This window comes from Ranitomeya variabilis, chromosome 7 (genome assembly GCF_051348905.1).
Source record: "Ranitomeya variabilis isolate aRanVar5 chromosome 7, aRanVar5.hap1, whole genome shotgun sequence".
Taxonomy (NCBI): domain Eukaryota; kingdom Metazoa; phylum Chordata; class Amphibia; order Anura; family Dendrobatidae; genus Ranitomeya; species Ranitomeya variabilis.
This window is the reverse complement of record NC_135238.1, coordinates 120626481-120645328: the sequence shown is the minus strand read 5'-3', so window position 1 is coordinate 120645328 and position 18848 is coordinate 120626481. Positions and strand designations below refer to the sequence as shown.

General features: G+C 50.4%; 1 protein-coding gene across 1 annotated transcript in view; it reads right to left on the bottom strand.

The window, feature by feature from the left end:
- The window catches only part of PTH2R (parathyroid hormone 2 receptor), a 1733956-nt gene that overhangs the window by 1209985 nt on the left and 505123 nt on the right, over window positions 1-18848 (bottom strand). The window contains exon 5 of the mRNA XM_077275688.1: window positions 9783-9880. Coding sequence (XP_077131803.1) covers window positions 9783-9880 — 98 coding nt within the window. The remainder of the gene's footprint in view (window positions 1-9782; window positions 9881-18848) is intronic.

Here is an 18848-nt window from a genome sequence, read left to right as displayed (position 1 = left end):
AAACAACTTGCAATTATTTTTGAAATTTTGAAAGCAAGATCTATTCCCCGAGAAAAATTCAGGCAAAGGAATTCTAGGTTCAGATATAGGAACCTGAACAACAAAATCTTGTAAATTTTGAACTTTCGTGGTGAGATTATTCAAACCTGCAGCTAAACTCTGAATATCCATTTTAAACAGGTGAACACAGAGCCATTCAGGATTAGAAGGAGAGAGAGAGAGAGAAAGGCTGCAATATAGGCAGACTTGCAAGAGGTTCAATTACAAGCACACTCAGAACTGAAGGGAAAAAAAAAAAAAAAAAAAAATCTTCAGCAGACTTCTCTTTTCTCTCCTTTCTCTGTCAATTAATTTAACCCTTTTTGGGCCGGTCAAACTGTTATGGTTCTCAATGGCAAGAGAACATAGCCCAGCAAACATAAGAACTAGCTCTTGGAAGGATGGAAACTAAACTGACCATGAACTAAACCTGCCGCACAACTAACAGTAGCCGGGTAGCGTTTGCCTGCGTTTTATCCCTAGACGCCCAGCGCCGGCCGGAGGACTAACTAATCCTGGCAGAGGAAAATATAGTCCTGGCTCACCTCTAGAGAAATTTCCCTGAAAGGCAGACAGAGGCCCCCACATATATTGGCGGTGATTTTAGATGAAATGACAAACGTAGTATGAAAATAGGTTTAGCAAAATTGAGGTCCGCTTACTAGATAGCAGGAAGACAGAAAGGACACTTTCATGGTCAGCTGAAAACCCTATCAAAATACCATCCTGAAATTACTTTAAGACTCTAGTATTAACTCATAACATCAGAGTGGCAATTTCAGATCACAAGAGCTTTCCAGACACAGAAACGAAACTACAGCTGTGAACTGGAACAAAATGCAAAAACAAACGAGGACAAAAGTCCAACTTAGCTGGAAGTTGTCTAGCAGCAGGAACATGCACAGAAAGGCTTCTGATTACTATGTTGACCGGCATGGAAGTGACAGAGGAGCAAGGCTAAATAGCGACTCCCACATCCTGATGGGAACAGGTGAACAGAGGGGATGATGCACACCAGTTCAATTCCACCAGTGGCCACCGGGGGAGCCCAAAATCCAATTTCACAACAGTCCACTTAATGCAATCCACTGGGCTATTTAGTTTTGTTTCACCCTTTAGTCAGTGCCAGTTGTCCATTGTTCCTGGAGGATTCACATCTCTGTTTGGTCTCTCCTGCTTTGCTGTTCATTTCAACAAAGATAAGTTCTGGCTTTGTTTTTTGCAGTCCACATGCTGTGAGCTTTATAGTTCAGTGCATTTCTATGTTTTGTCTTGTCCAGCTTGGTCTGTATAAGGACTTGCTCATCCAAGCTGGTATCTCTGGAGATGCAGATATACCCTCCATACCTTTAGTTAGATGTGGAGATTTTTGTATTCTCTGTGGTGGATATTTTCTAGTGTTTTAATACTGACCGCATAGTACTCTGTCCTATCCTTTCTATCTAGCTAGAATGGCCTCCTTTGCTAAATCCTGATTTCAGTCTGTGTATGTTAATTCCCTCTCCTCTCACAGTCAATATTTGTGGGGGGCTGTCTATCCTTTGGGGATTTTCTCTGAGGCAAGATAGTTTACCGTTTCTATCTCTAGGGGTATTTAGTCCTACGGCTGTGATGAGGTGTCTAGGGAGTGACAGGAACATCCCACGGCTACTTCTAGTTGCGGTGTTAAGTTCAGGGTCCGCGGTCAGTACAGGTACCACCTTCTCCAGAGTACGTCTCATGCTGCTCCTAAGCCACCAGATCATAACAGTATGTATTGTATGTATGTACTGTATGTGGCATGGTGCATGTGGCATGGTGCATGTCATAAGTTGCATGGTGCATTTTACATGTCGTATGTTGCATGCCGTATGTTGCATGGCACATGTTGCATGTCGCATAGTGCATGACACATGTCGTATGTTGCATGTTGCATGTCACATGTTGCATGTTGCATGTCATATGACATGACATCGGCGGAAATTAGCGGCGGCTGCAGCCTGGGGGTCACGTGACCCGGACTCAGCCGCCGCCATAGCGCTACTCACAGGCAAAAACGGCAACAAAAGGTATTTAGAAAATTCATTAGGGGCCCCGGGGGATACATTGGGGGGTTAATTGAAAGTAGTGGACAACTGTTATGATCCGGTGACTTTGGAGCGGCATGAGACTTTCTCAGGAGAAGTGGAATCTATACTGACCGCAAACCCTGAACTAACACCGCAACTAGAAGTAGCCATGGGGTGTGCCTAACAAAACCATAGACACCTCGACACAGCCAGAGGACTAAATACCCCTATAGATGGAGATAGGAACACTAACTTGCCTCAGAGCAGAACCCCAAAGGATAGGCAGCCCCCCACAAATATTGACTGTGAATAGGAGAGGAAAGACACACACAGGCAGAAAACAGATTTCAGCAAAAGAGTCCACTCTAGCTAAACAGGGAAAGATAGGACAGAATACTAAGCGGTCAGTATTAAAACTCTAAAAATATCCACAGCAGAAAATACAAAAAGTTCCACAATCTAACTAAAGACATGGAATGTATATCTGCAACTCCTGAGAATCCAACAAGACTGAGAAAATACGGATACAATCTAAGCTGGACAAAAAAACACTGAATAGCACTAAATTGTTAAGCACACAGCATGTGTGCCACAAAAACCAGACACTTATCTTTGCAGATTTGGCAGCAAGGCAGAAGGAACCAGGCAAGGACAAAACCTCCAAAAACCAATGGACAACTGGCAAGGACTAATGAATCCTGCACGCCTAAATACCCCAGTCAGACCTGCAATCAGTGGATACACCTGACCAGGGCTGCAACACAGAGACAACTGCATTACCACCTACAACCACCAGAGGGAGCCCAAAAGCCGAATTCACAACAGTACCCCCCCTTGAGGAGGGGTCACCGAACCCTCACCAGAGCCCCCAGGCCGATCAGGACGAGCCAGATGAAAAGCATGAACTAAATCAGCAGCATGGACATCGGAGGCAAAAACCCAAGAATTATCCTCCTGGCCATAACCCTTCCATTTAACAAGATACTGAAGCCTCCGCCTCGAAAAACGAGAATCCAAAATCTTCTCAACCACATACTCCAACTCCCCATCAACCAACACAGGGGCTGGAGGATCAACAGAGGGAACAACGGGTACCACATATTTCCACAATAAAGATCTATGGAAGACACTATGGATAGCAAAAGAGGCAGGAAGCGCCAATCGAAAAGACACCAGATTAATAATCTCAGAAATCCTATAAGGACCAATAAACCGAGGCTTAAACTTAGGAGAAGAAACCTTCATAGGAACATGACGGGAAGACAACCAGACCAGATCCCCAACACGAAGCCGGGAACCAACACCCCAACGATGGTTAGCAAAACGTTGAGCCTTCTCCTGAGACAACACCAAATTGTCTACCACACGAGTCCAAATCTGCTGCAACCTGTCAACCACAGAATCCACACCAGGACAGTCAGAAGGCTCAACCCGCCCAGAAGAAAAACGAGGATGAAAACCAAAATTACAAAAAAAAGGCGAAACCAAAGTAGCCGAACTAGCCCGATTATTAAGGGCAAACTCGGCCAATGGCAAAAAGGCCACCCAATCATCCTGATCAGCAGACAGAAAGCATCTCAAATAAGTCTCCAAGGTCTGATTAGTTCGCTCGGTTTGGCCATTTGTCTGAGGATGAAATGCAGAGGAAAAAGATAAATCAATGCCCAGCCTAGCACAAAAGGCTCGCCAAAACCTAGAAACAAACTGGGAACCTCTGTCAGACACAATATTCTCCGGAATACCATGCAAACGAACCACATGCTGGAAAAACAACGAAACCAAATCTGAGGAGGAAGGCATTTTAGGCAAAGGCACCAAATGAACCATTTTAGAGAACCGGTCACAAACAACCCAGATAACCGACATCTTCTGGGAAACCGGAAGATCAGAAATAAAATCCATAGAAATATGCGTCCAAGGCCTCTCAGAAACCGGCAACGGCAAAAGCAACCCACTAGCACGGGAACAACAAGGCTTGGCCCGCGCACAAGTCCCACAGGACTGCACAAAAGAACGCACATCACGTGATAAAGAAGGCCACCAAAAGGACCTACCAACCAAGTCTCTGGTACCAAAAATACCAGGATGACCAGCCAACATAGAACAATGAACCTCAGAAATCACTCTACTAGTCCATCTGTCAGGAACAAACAGTTTCCCCACTGGACAGCGGTTAGGTCTGTCAGCCTGAAATTCCTGAAGAACCCGTCGTAAATTAGGGGAAATGGCCGAAAGAACCACCCCTTCTTTCAGAATGCCGACCGGTTCCAGGACCTCAGGAGAATCAGGCAAAAACTCCTAGAAAGGGCATCAGCCTTAATATTCTTAGAACCCGGAAGATACAAGACCACAAAATCAAAACAGAAAAAAAACAAAGATCATAGAGCCTGTCTAGGATTCAACCGTTTGGCAGACTCGAGGTAAATCAGATTCTTATGATCGGTCAAAACCACAATACGGTGCTTAGCTCCCTCAAGCCAATGTCGCCACTCCTCAAATGCCCACTTCATAGCCAACAACTCCCGATTGCCGACATAATAATTGCGTTCAGCAGGCAAAAATATACGGGAAAAGAAGGCACACGGTTTCATCAAGGAACCAGCAGGATCCCTCTGAGACAAAACGGCCCCTGCCCCAATCTCAGAAGCGTCAACCTCAACCTGAAACGGAAGAGAAACATCAGGTTGACGCAACACCGGAGCAGAAGTAAATCAACGTTTAAGCTCCTGAAAGGCAGAAACAGCCGCAGAGGACCAATTTGCCACATCAGCGCCTTTCTTAGTCAAATCGGTCAAGGGTTTAACCACGCTGGAAAAGTTAGCAATGAAACAGCGATAAAAATTTGCAAAACCCAAAAATTTCTGAAGGCTCTTTATGGACGTGGGTTGAATCCAATCATGAATGGCCTGAACCTTAACCAGGTCCATCTCAATAGATACAAAACAACAGAACGGAGTATACAAGTCCCAATACGCATTTTATTTAAAAATTGTATAATTTTATTTATATTATCAAAATATATAACTCAAACTGAGTAATCAAATATAAATACAATACATATAAATAACAGGATTAGTGGAGGAGGAAACACTATAATAGTGGCGGAGCGGATGACAACACCTATCACATCATATCACAAGGACTGCTATTGTGGGAGCCATAGTATGAAAACAGTCTGTGGCAATAGCCCTAATCATCATAGCTATATTGCTCAAAAAGAAAAAAAAAAAAACAAAAAAAAAAAAAAGTTGCAACAGTGCAGGTTATATCACTAGCTAAAGTGCCATAGTGCCTACAGGACTCATCACCTCATATCATATAAAGCAGCTTACCCATTAGGTCTGAGATGTCTCACCACGCTCCACACACCACCCCCTTGACGCACGTTTCGCGGTCGCTTTCTCAAAAAGGGGTTTGTACAAACCCCTTTTTGAGAAAGCGACCGCGAAACGTGCGTCAAGGGGGTGGTGTGTGGAGCGTGGTGAGACATCTCAGACCTAATGGGTAAGCTGCTTTATATGATATGAGGTGATGAGTCCTGTAGGCACTATGGCACTTTAGCTAGTGATATAACCTGCACTGTTGCAACTTTTTTTTTTTTTTTTTTTTCTTTTTGAGCAATATAGCTATGATGATTAGGGCTATTGCCACAGACTGTTTTCATACTATGGCTCCCACAATAGCAGTCCTTGTGATATGATGTGATAGGTGTTGTCATCCGCTCCGCCACTATTATAGTGTTTCCTCCTCCACTAATCCTGTTATTTATATGTATTGTATTTATATTTGATTACTCAGTTTGAGTTATATATTTTGATAATATAAATAAAATTATACAATTTTTAAATAAAATGCGTATTGGGACTTGTATACTCCGTTCTGTTGTTTTGTATTTATTGGGGAGTTTCCTAGACTGTCCTATTGTTTCGGACAGAAATATTGGGAGAGATATAACAATCCTTGTCTCTCGGCCACGCATATGTATTAATTTTTGTGAGTTTTGTATTGAGCCATCTCAATAGATGAAGGAGAAAAAATAAAACCCAAGAAAGAAACCTTCTGCACCCCAAAGAGACACTTAGACCCCTTCACAAACAAAGCATTGTCACGAAGTATCTGAAACACCATCCTGACCTGCTCCACATGAGACTCCCAATCATCAGAAAAAATCAAAATATTGTCCAGATATACAATCAAGAATTTATCAATATAAGTCCGGAAGATATCATGCATGAAAGATTGAAAAACAGATGGAGCATTAGTGAGCCCGAACGGCATCACAAGGTATTCAAAAAGGCCTTCGGGCGTATTGAACGCAGTTTTCCATTCATCACCCTGCTTAATACGAACAAGATTATATGCCCCCTGAAGGTCAATCTTTGTAAACCAACTAGCCCCCTTAATCCTAGCAAACAAATCGGAAAGCAAGGGTAAAGGGTATTGAAATTTGACCGTGATCTTATTCAAGAGGCGATAATCAATACAGGGTCTCAAGGAGCCATCCTTCTTAGCAACAAAAAAAAAACCTGCTCCCATCACCTGCTCCCATCGGTGAAGAAGATGGCCGAATATGCCCTTTCTCCAAAGACTCCTTAACATAACTCTGCATAACGGTATGTTCAGGCACAGACAGGTTGAAAAGTCGGCCCTTAGGAAACTTACAGCCTGGAATCAAATCAATAGCACAATCACAGTCCCTGTGCGGTGGAAGAGAACTGGACTTGGGCTCATCAAATACATCCTGAAAATCATACAAAAACTCTGGAATTTCGGAAGAGGAAGAAGAGGAGATGGACATTAAAGGAACCTCATTATGAACCCCCTGACAACCCCAACTAGTCACAGACATAGACTTCCAATCCAACACAGGATTATGTACCTGCAACCACGGAAAACCCAGCACGATAGCATCATGCAAATTATGCAACACCAAAAATCGACAATCTTCCTGATGGGCTGGCGCCATGCGCATGGTCACCTGAGTCCAAAACTGGGGCTTATTTTTAGCCAAAGGTGTAGCATCAATGCAAAGGTATAAGGTTCTGCAAAGGCTGCAAGGGAAAACCACAACGCCTGGCAAACTCAAAGTCCATTAAGTTCAAAGCGGCGCCTGAATCCACAAACGCCATGACAGAAAATGATGACAATGAGCAGATCAGGGACACAGATAACAGAAATTTAGGTTGTACAGTACTGATGGTAAATGAACTAGCGATCTTCTTTGTCCGCTTAGGGCAGACTGAAATGACATGAGAAGCGTCCCCACAATAATAACACAACTTATTCTGACGTCTGAATCCTTGTCGTTCTGTTCTAGACAGAATCCTATCACACTGCATTGGCTCAGGACTTGCTCTGAGGACAACGCCACAGTATGCATAGTTCTGCGCTCCCGCAAGCGTCGATCAATCTGAATGGCCAGAGACATAGAATCACTCAGACCGACAGGCGTGGGAAACCCCACCATAACATCTTTAATGGATTCAGAAAGACCCTTTCTGAAAATTGCCGCCAAAGCATCATCATTTTATTTAGTCAACACAGACCATTTTCTAAATTCCTGACAATACAATTCTGCCGCCTCTTGGCCCTGAGACAGAACCAACAAGTTCTTCTCCGCTTGATCCACAGAATTAGGTTCATCATACAATAGTCCTAAAGCCTGCAAAAAGGAATCTACATTAAGCAAAGCAGGACTCCCAGATTCCAGGGAAAATGCCCAATCCTGTGGATCGCCACGCAGCAGGGAAATAATGATTTTAACCTGCTGAATGGAATCACCAGAGGATCGAGGTCTCAAAGCAAAAAACAGTTTACAGTTGTTTTTAAAACTCAGAAATTTAGACCTGTCACCAAAAAACAAATCAGGAGTAGGAATCTTCTGCTCCAAAACAGGAGTCTGAACAATATAATCAGAAATTCCCTGCACCCTAGCAGCAAGCTGGTCTACACGAGAAGCTAATTCATGAACATCCATGCTAACACAAGACTCCTCAGCCACCCAAGGGAAAAAGAGGGAGGAACAGGCAAAACAGACTACAGAAAAAAAAATGACTCAACACCTTTCTTCCCTTCTTCTGAGATGCATTTAACTCATTGTTGGCCAGTTGTACTGCTATGATCCGGTGACTTTGGAGCCGCATGAGACTTTCTCAGGAGAAGTGGAATCTATACTGACCGCAAACCCTGAACTAACACCGCAACTAGAAGTAGCCGTGGGGAGTGCCTAACAAAACCCTAGACACCTCGACACAGCCGGAGGACTAAATACCCCTATAGATGGAGATAGGAACACTAACTTGCCTCAGAGCAGAACCCCAAAAGATAGGCAGCCCCCCACAAATATTGACTGTGAATAGGAGAGGAAAGACACACACAGGCAGAAAACAGATTTCAGCAAAAGAGGCCACTCTAGCTAAACAGGGAAAGATAGGACAGAATACTAAGCAGTCAGTATTAAAACTCTAAAAATATCCACAGCAGAAAATACAAAAAGTTCCACAATCTAACTAAAGACATGGAATGTATATCTGCAACTCCTGAGAATCCAACAAGACTGAGAAAATACTGATACAATCTAAGCTGGAGAAAAAAACACTGAATAGCACTAAATTGTTAAGCACACAGCATGTGTGCCACAAAAACCAGACACTTATCTTTGCAGATTTGGCAGCAAGGCAGAAGGAACCAGGCAAGCACAAAACCTCCAAAAACAATGGACAACTGGCAAGGACTAATGAATCCTGCACGCCTAAATACCCCAGTCAGACCTGCAATCAGCGGATACACCTGACCAGGGCTGCAACCCAGAGACAACTGCATTACCACCTACAACCACTGGAGGGAGCCCAAAAGCAGAATTCACAACAGACAACCCCTTTAAAGAACAATATACCTGAGAAGCACACTTTAATTTGTAAGAAAACCTTACTTATTTCTATGAAATATCCACAAACTATATATTCATAAAACAAGCTAAATTAACAATTGTGATGACTAAAAACATAAAACACCAACCTTATATAGTGTGATGTGTTCGGGAACAATGTGTCTGAGAAGCCAGCACAGTTATATCTGCTCTCCTGAGTCTCTGCAGTACAACTGTGATATCAGGTTTCACAAAGCAACAAGAGTCAGGAAGGTATTGGGGGTGGGGGATTTCCTGACAATCTGGTGAGGAGAGGGAAATGAAACTAAAAGAGCAGCACATGTCAGATCAGTTGTTGCTGACGGAGGGTTAGGGTATGTTCCCACTGTAAGTAAACGCTGCGGATTGGACACAGAACATGTCCACTGCGTCCAAAGCGCTTCCTGCTTTTGAACGCAGGTGATTCAGCATGTGTTCATTGAACCGTGCAGAATCATCAAGCCCAATACATTGGACAGGAAATTTATTTTGTGGAGAGAGCATCTCCGCAACATAAATGGATATGCTGTGGTCTCTAAAGACGCGCATCATGTCCGTCTCCGCAGGAAAGCCGGAGGCGTCTGTGCACGCATAGTGTAGATGGGATTTCTTCAAATCGCATCCACTGTGTTGTAACATCTGGCCGCTGAGGATGAATTCAGCGTCCTATCTGCAGCATTTACTGACCGTGGGAACATTCCCTTAAAGGTTCATATTAAATATGTAAATAGTCACATTAAAGGAAAAAAATAAAAATGGCCATTATTACATTTGGACCAAATCCTTACCTGAAATAACCGATGATGAAAATTGCAATGGCTAAGGAACAAAATGAAATAGAGTATCCCACAGTGTACATGATATAAAGGCGTTCAAAAAATTCTCTCTGTGGAGAAAAAGAGATTGTTTCATTATATTCTATGCAGAATGTTTTTCTCTCTTTTAATCCATAAAATGATATTTATATTGTAAATTACTTTTACATTCTAGGAATTTGCTAAATAAACAAATGTATCAAAATTCTGCACTAATCTCACTATTCAATATTTAAAATGGGCTCTATATAACATAACATGAAGAATCGTGCTCACAACATAGTCAGACCAAAAAGCTTCACAACAGAGAATATTTATGAGTATATAGATATTTATTTATTTAGTGGCGATTAGCAAACCATAAAAATATAAAAATTTTAAAATCAAGATAATATTAATATGTATGTACTTAAAATATTTTAGTGCACATATCAAATGATATCACATGGCAGGCCTCATATATTTGACTAGATGGCAGCCCGATTCTAAAGAATCGGGAGTCTAGAATCCATATATACTTTATTTATTCAAATGTAAGAATAATACAATTAATAAATAATAGTAAGAAAGAACAAAAAATGGCTGCACTCACCAGCTCTTGACAATTCTTGACAGTACGGCACATTTCTGATTGGTCGCTCGCGGCAGGCGGCAACCAATCAGAAAAGTGCCGCGCACCACGAAGGCATATATCTTTGTCCACCCTGAGTGGGTGTAGGACGCCGGAAGTAGTATTCTAGGCAATTATATATTAGATTTTAATGTTATCAGTGTTTACCTTTGAACGTTTATATTGTATTGTCCTGTCACCAGCCATGTGTACGATTATCGGCCGAAAGCCTCTCTGGAACCAATAATCACCCCATGTAAAGGTATCTTTATAAGTTAAAGATTCAGAATACTATGACTTTTATCATATCCTGAACAGTCAAGTTTTTTATGAACCGTTAAGGTTTTCTGGTTGAAGTAAAAAAAACTCTGAGTGTTTACAGTTTGAAACCATAAAATGTTGAAAAATTATGTCATTCTTGAGTATATCACTCAATGGTGCTTATAAACGTGTCAAATTTGATCTATAATATACTTTAATATACGTTACTTTAATCTTTAATATACTTAAGAACAGGGCCCCAGACATCACACAGGGGGTCTGAAACACCGCACAGTGGTCCAAAATATCGCTGTGCTCTGCCTGGGGCCCCATATGCTGCCTGGGGCCCCTGTGCTATGCCTGGGGCCCCATATGCTGCCTGGGGCCCCTGTGCTCTGCCTGGGGCCCCATGTTCTGCCTGGAGCCCCTGTGCTCTGCCTGGGGCCACTGTGATCTGCCTGGGGCCCCATATGCTGCCTGGGGCCCCTGTGCTCTGCCTGGGGCCCCATATGCTGCCTGGGGCCCCTGTGCTCTGCCTGGGGCCCCATATGCTGCCTGGGGCCCCTGTGCTCTGCCTGGGGCCCCATGTTCTGCCTGGGGCCACTGTGCTCTGCCTGGGGCCCCATAGGCTGCCTGGGGCCCCTGTGCTCTGCCTGGGACCACTGTGCTCTGCCTGGGGCCCCATATGCTGCCTGGGGCCCCATATGCTGCCTGGGGCCCCTGTGCTCTGCCTGGGGCCCCTGTGCTCTGCCTGGGGCCCCATATTCTGCCTGGGGCCCCTGTGCTCTGCCTGGGGCCACTGTGCTCTGCCTGGGGCCCCATGTTCTGCCTGGGGCCACTGTGCTCTGCCTGGGGCCCCATAAGCTGCCTGGGGCCCCTGTGCTCTGCCTGGGACCACTGTGTTCTGCCTGGGGCCCCATATGCTGCCTGGGGCCCCTGTGCTCTGCCTGGGGCCACTGTGCTCTGCCTGGGGCCACTGTGCTCTGCCTGGGGCCCCATATGCTGCCTGGGGCCACTGTGCTCTGTCTGGGGCCCCATATGCTGCCTGGGGCCCCTGTGCTCTGCCTGGGGCCCCATATGCTGCCTGGGGCCCCTGTGCTCTGCCTGGGGCCCCTGTGCTCTGCCTGGGGCCCCATGTTCTGCCTGGGGCCCCTGTGCTCTGCCTGGGGCCACTGTGCTCTGCCTGGGGCCCCATATGCTGCCTGGGGCCCCTGTGCTCTGCCTGGGGCCCCATATGCTGCCTGGGGCCCCTGTGCTCTTCCTGGGGCCCCTGTGCTCTGCCTGGGGCCCCATATGCTGCCTGGGGCCCCTGTGCTCTGCCTGGGGCCCCTGTGCTCTGCCTGGGGCCCCTGTGCTCTGCCTGGGGCCACTGTGCTCTGCCTGGGGCCCCATATGCTGCCTGGAGCCCCTGTGCTCTGCCTGGGGCCACTGTGCTCTGCCTGGGGCCCCATAGGCTGCCTGGGGCCCCTGTGCTCTGCCTGGGACCACTGTACTCTGCCTGGGGCCCCATATGCTGCCTGGGGCCCCTGTGCTCTGCCTGGGGCCACTGTGCTCTGCCTGGGGCCCCATATGCTGCCTGGGGCCCCTGTGCTCTGCCTGGGTGTAGGACACTGGTGACGTCACTTATCTCCGGACATTAGCTCCGGACATTATCTCCGGACATTAGCTCCGGACATTATCTCCGGACATTAGCTCCGGACAAAGCCATGGAAGTTGGCACAAATTGCAGGAAGTAGTATTCTAGGCAATTATATATTAGATGGGCATTTCCTGAAGGAAATACATGGTGCTTGAACAGCGCTACCAGCTTTACAGCAGCACTTTTCACACACGGGACTCGGGTGCGCGCTTACTTTTGCACCCGGGGCCGGGGGCGCGCTTACTTTTGCACCCGGGGGCGCACTTACTTTTGCACCCGGAGGCGCACTTTTGCACCCGGGGGCGCACTTACTTTTGCACCCGGGGGCGCACTTACTTTTGCACCCGGGGGCGCACTTACTTTTGCACCCGGGGGCGCACTTACTTTTGCACCCGGGGGCGCACTTACTTTTGCTTTTGGGGGCCCACTTACTTTTGCACCCGGGGGTGCACTTACTTTTGGGGCCGCACTTACTTTTGGTGGGCGGGGTTCCTCGGCCTCCGATTTGGTTGGTGGGGCCCCTCGTCCTCCGATTTGGTGGGTGGGGACCCTCGGCCTCCGATTTGGTGGGCGGGGACCGGCCTCCGATTTGGTGGGCGGGGACCCTCGGCCTCCGATTTGGTGGGCGGGGACCCTCGACCTCCGATTTGGTGGGTGGGGACCCTCGGCCTCCGCTTTGGTGGGCGGGGCCCCTCGGCCTCCGACTTGGTGGGCGGGGTCCCTCTGCCTCTGATTTGGTGGGCGGGGACCCTCGGCCTCCGCTTTGGTTGGCGGGGCCCCACGGCCTCCGATTTGGTGGGCGGGGTCCCTCTGCCTCCGCTTTGGTGGGCGGGGCCGCTCGGCCTTCAATTTGGTTGGCCGGGTTCCTCGGCCTCCGATTTGGTTGTTGGGGCCCCTCGGCCTCCGATTTGGTGGGCGGGGCCCCTTATCCTCCGATTTGGTGGGCGGGGACCCTCAGCCTCCGATTTGGTGGGCGGGGCCCCTCGGCCTCCGATTTGGTGGGCGGGGCCCCTCGGCCTCCGATTTGGTTGGCGGGGCCCCTCGGCCTCCGATTTGGTGGGCAGGGACCCTCGGCCTCCGATTTGGTGGGCGGGGCCCCCGGCCTCCGATTTGGTTGGTGGGGCCCCTCGGCCTCCGATTTGGTGGGCGGGGCCCCTTATCCTCCGATTTGTTGGGCGGGGACCCTCGGCCTCCGATTTGGTGGGTGGGGACCCTCGGCCTCCGATTTGGTGGGCGGGGCCCCTCGGCCTCCGATCTGGTGGGCGATGCCCCTCGGCCTCCGCTTTGGTGGGCGGGGCCGGGCCCCTCGGCCTCCGCTTTGGTGGGCGGGGACCCTCGGCCTCCGATTTGGTGGTCGGGGACCCTCAGCCTCCGCTTTGGTGGGCGGGGCCCCTCGGCCTCCGATTTGGTGGGCGGGGACCCTCGGCCTCCGATTTGGTGTGCGGGGACCCTCGGCCTCCGCTTTCGTGGGCGGGGCCCCTCGACCTTCGATTTGGTGGGCGGGGCTCCTCGGCCTCCGATTTGGTTGGTGGGGCCCCTCGGCCTCCTATTTGGTGGGCGGGGACCCTCGGCCTCCGATTTGGTGGGCGGGGACCCTCGGCCTCCGATTTGGTGGGCGGGGACCCTCGGCCTCCGATTTGGTGGGCGGGGCCCCTCGGCCTCCGATTTGGTGTGCGGGGCCCCTCGGCCTCCGATTTGGAGGGCGGGGACCCCCGGCCTCCGATTTGGTGGGCGGGGACCCTCGGCCTCCGATTTGGTGGGCGGGGACCCTCGGCCTCCGATTTGGTGGGCGGGGCCCCACGGCCTCCGATTTGGTGGGCGGGGCCCCTCGGCCTCCGATTTGGAGGGCGGGGACCCCCGGCCTCCGATTTGGTGGGCGGGGACCCTCGGCCTCCGATTTGGTGGGCGGGGCCCCTCGGCCTCCGATTTGGTGGGCGGGGCCCCTTGGCCTCTGATTTTTCTGGGCGGGGACCCTCGGCCTCCAATTTGGTGGGCGGGGACCCTCGGCCTCCGATTTGGTGGGCGGGGACCCTCGGCCTCCGATTTGGTGGGCGGGGTCCCTCTGCCTCCGATTTGGTGTGCGGGGACCCTCGGCCTCCGCTTTCATTGGCGGGGCCCCTCGACCTTCGATTTGGTGGGCGGGGCTCCTCGGCCTCCGATTTGGTTGGTGGGGCCCCTCGGCCTCCAATTTGGTGGGCGGGGACCCTCGGCCTCCGATTTGGTGGGCGGGGACCCTCGGCCTCCGATTTGGTGGGCGGGGCCCCTCGGCCTCCGATTTGGAGGGCGGGGACCCCCGGCCTCCGATTTGGTGGGCGGGGACCCCCGGCCTCCGATTTGGTGGGCGGGGACCCTCGGCCTCCGATTTGGTGGGCGGGGCCCCTCGGCCTCCGATTTGGTGGGCGGGGCCCCTTGGCCTCTGATTTTTCTGGGCGGGGACCCTCGGCCTCCAATTTGGTGGGCGGGGACCCTCGGCCTCCGATTTGGTGGGCGGGGACCCTCGGCCTCCGATTTGGTGTGCGGGGACCCTCGGCCTCCGCTTTCGTGGGCGGGGCCCCTCGACCTTCGATTTGGTGGGCGGGGCTCCTCGGCCTCCGATTTGGTTGGTGGGGCCCCTCGGCCTCCTATTTGGTGGGCGGGGACCCTCGGCCTCCGATTTGGTGGGCGGGGACCCTCGGCCTCCGATTTGGTGGGCGGGGACCCTCGGCCTCCGATTTGGTGGGCGGGGCCCCTCGGCCTCCGATTTGGTGGGCGGGGCCCCTCGGCCTCCGATTTGGAGGGCGGGGACCCCCGGCCTCCGATTTGGTGGGCGGGGACCCTCGGCCTCCGATTTGGTGGGCGGGGACCCTCGGCCTCCGATTTGGTGGGCGGGGCCCCACGGCCTCCGATTTGGTGGGCGGGGCCCCTCGGCCTCCGATTTGGAGGGCGGGGACCCCCGACCTCCGATTTGGTGGGCGGGGACCCTCGGCCTCCGATTTGGTGGGCGGGGCCCCTCGGCCTCCGATTTGGTGGGCGGGGCCCCTTGGCCTCTGATTTTTCTGGGCGGGGACCCTCGGCCTCCAATTTGGTGGGCGGGGACCCTCGGCCTCCGATTTGGTGGGTGGGGACCCTCGGCCTCCGATTTGGTGGGCGGGGTCCCTCTGCCTCCGATTTGGTGTGCGGGGACCCTCGGCCTCCGCTTTCATTGGCGGGGCCCCTCGACCTTCGATTTGGTGGGCGGGGCTCCTCGGCCTCCGATTTGGTTGGTGGGGCCCCTCGGCCTCCAATTTGGTGGGCGGGGACCCTCGGCCTCCGATTTGGTGGGCGGGGACCCTCGGCCTCCGATTTGGTGGGTGGGGACCCTCGGCCTCCGATTTGGTGGGTGGGGCCCCTCGGCCTCCGATTTGGTGGGCGGGGCCCCTCGGCCTCCGATTTGGATGGTGTGGACCCTCGGCCTCCGATTTGGTGGGCGGGGACCCTCGGCCTCCGATTTGGTGGGCGGGGACCCTCGGCCTCCGATTTGGTGGGCGGGGACCCTCGGCCTCCGATTTGGTGGGCGGGGCCCCTCGGCCTCCGATTTGGAGGGCGGGGACCCCCGGCCTCCGATTTGGTGGGCGGGGACCCTCGGCCTCCGATTTGGTGGGCGGGGACCCTCGGCCTCCGATTTGGTGGGCGGGGCCCCTTGGCCTCCGATTTGGTGGGCGGGGCCCCTCAGCCTCCGATTTTTCTGGGCGGGGACCCTCGGCCTCCAATTTGGTGGGCGGGGACCCTCAGCCTCTGATTTGGTGGGTGGGGCTCCTCGGCCTCCGATTTGGTGGGCGGGGCCCCTCGGCCTCCGATGTGGTGGTCGGGGCCCCTCGGCCTCCGCTTTGGTGGGCAGGGCCGGGCCCCTCAGCCTCCACTTTGGTGGGCGGGGCTGCTCGGCCTTCGATTTGGTGGGCGGGGCTCCTCGGCCTCCGATTTGGTTGGCGGGGCCCCTCGGCCTCCGATTTGGTGTGTGCTCTGCCTGGGGCCACTGTGCTCTGCCTGGGGCCCCATATGCTGCCTGGGGCCCCCTGTGCTCTGCCTGGGGCCCCATATGCTGCCTGGGGCCCCTGTGCTCTGCCTGGGGCCCCTGTGCTGTGCCTGGGGCCCCATGTTCTGCCTGGGGCCCCTGTGCTCTGCCTGGGGCCACTGTGCTCTGCCTGGGTGTAGGACACTGGTGACGTCACTTATCTCCGGACATTAGCTCCGGACATTAGCTCCGGACATTAGCTACGGACATTAGCTACGAACATTAGCTCCGGACATTAGCTCCGGACAAAGCCACGGAAGTTGGCACAAATTGCAGGAAGTAGTATTCTAGGCAATTATATATTAGATATTTTATAATAATAATAATAATAATAATAATCTTTATTTATATAGTGCCAACATATTCCGCAGCACTTTACAATTAAGTGGGGACATATACAGACAAATTCAATACAAGTTAAGACAATTTAAACAGTGACATTAGGATTGAGGTCCCTGCTCGCAAGCTTACAATCTACAAGGAAATGGGGGGACACAATAGGTGAAAAGTGCTTGTTATTTCAGGTCTGGCAATTATAATACATAGGGATTTTCATATAAAGCTGTATGATCCGGTCATCAGCTCTTGTGTTTAAGTGCAATAGTCAAGTATCAAGTGCAGTTATCGTGTGCATGGAGGGTGTGGAGACAGATGAATAGTAGGGTGCAGATTCAGAGTAATATTTGGAAGGAGGGAACAGGGCAAAGTTAGTTTACTGAGTAGTTGATGTGGTAGGCTTGTTTGAAGAGATGGGTTTTTAGAGCGCTCTTGAATAGGTCGGGGCTAGGTATCAGTCTGATCGTCTGGGGAAGTGCATTCCAGAGAGCTGGCGCAGCACGAGAGAAGTCTTGGAGACGGAGGTGCGAGGTTCGGATTACGGGGGATGTTAGCCTTAGGTCATTTGTAGAACGGAGGGCACGTGTAGGGCGATAGACAGAGATGAGAGAGGAGATATAAGGCGGTGCAGAACTGTGGAGGGCTTTGTGGGTGAGAGAGATGAGTTTATACTGGACCCTGTAGCGAATGGGTAGCCAGTGTAATGACTGGCACAAGATGAAGGCATCGGTGAAGCGGTTGGACAGAAATATGACCCTGGCTGCCGCATTCAAGATGGATTGGAGAGGAGAAAGTTTATACCTGTAAGGACTCTATATATGTCCTAGAAAACACCCTATATTAACTATATTCAATCAAGTGTAAGAAAGGACAAATGAAGGTGCATTCAGTGCAAAAAAAAAAAAAAAATTGTGCAACTAAAAGGTGCTTTGGGTGAATAGTATCCAGAGTCACTTACTTTTCAATGTACGGGAATTGTTATAAGGACCTCCAATTTGATATCGTGCACATTATGTATCCACATTGTATGCACTTTTTTATATAAAAAAGCATTTTTTTGCTTTCAGTTTATAGCACTCTTGTTTATATGCAATATACGGTGTTTTCTAGGACATATCTAGAGTCCTTACAGGTATAAAATATCAAATATATGAGGCCTGCCATATGATATAATTTGATATGTGCACTAAAATATTTTAAGTACATAATGTGAAGGACACCCAGTTCCTTCCACGTCACCAATCTGTGACGTCACTACACAGGCACAGCTCTCCAGCGACCCCTTTGTCTCTCAGGTCAGTAAGAGAACTGCGCCTAGAGCAAATGACCGCCGGTGAGACTGCCCTGTTACCCATGCTGGGTATTCTAAGATTCGCAATCAGAGTAAAAGGATCAGCCCAAAATTAATTTATGATTTAATTGCCTTAAGGGCGCACTAGGTAATTACAAGAAATATACAGTAAAAATATTTCGAGAGTTACAGTCAGAGGAAAATATAACAATCATGAGACAAGGCTTAGAGGTATAAAGCTGGAGGTCAATTTACCAGGTTGAAGGTTGCTTGTGGAAGCCGGGGGGCTCAGCGTTCCGCAGGTCCAAGACTTAGTTGCCGAGCTGCCCCCAGAAAGTGTGTGCTTGCTCCCCTCTGGCTGGCATACCCTCTCCCTTAGTTCCTTAGTTAGTCATCTTCCTCTGTTCAGTGTGTCACTCTCCAAGTGTCTTCAGCTCTTAAACCTTCCGTGTCCCTCCCGACGGTAACTGGGTGGGCTAGCAATCTCCACCCTTCAGCTTCCGTGTAAGATTTATTCCAATATCTAATAAATGGGATAACTGCTCTCAGGGTGATCGGATCAATACACGGGCGGTACCAGCACATGAGGTTTGTTCTGCCAGTCGTATAGGGATCAAACCTGGACCCATTTGGTCACTGTGGGAGGCTGATCTCTATATCTCAGGTTCCAGATCTCCCATGGACCCGGGAGTTGCATTGTCAGATGCACAATTTCTTCAGGGCCATGAGGATATTTTTTATGAGCCTGTACCTTGGACGACGCGTCTATAATTCATAATTTGATGGTGGAGACGGTCCGGCTGGGCAGATAATAGACTTAGGCTCCTGGAGCCACCTGACATGCATGCTTTAATTGAGCCCCCAAGCACTTC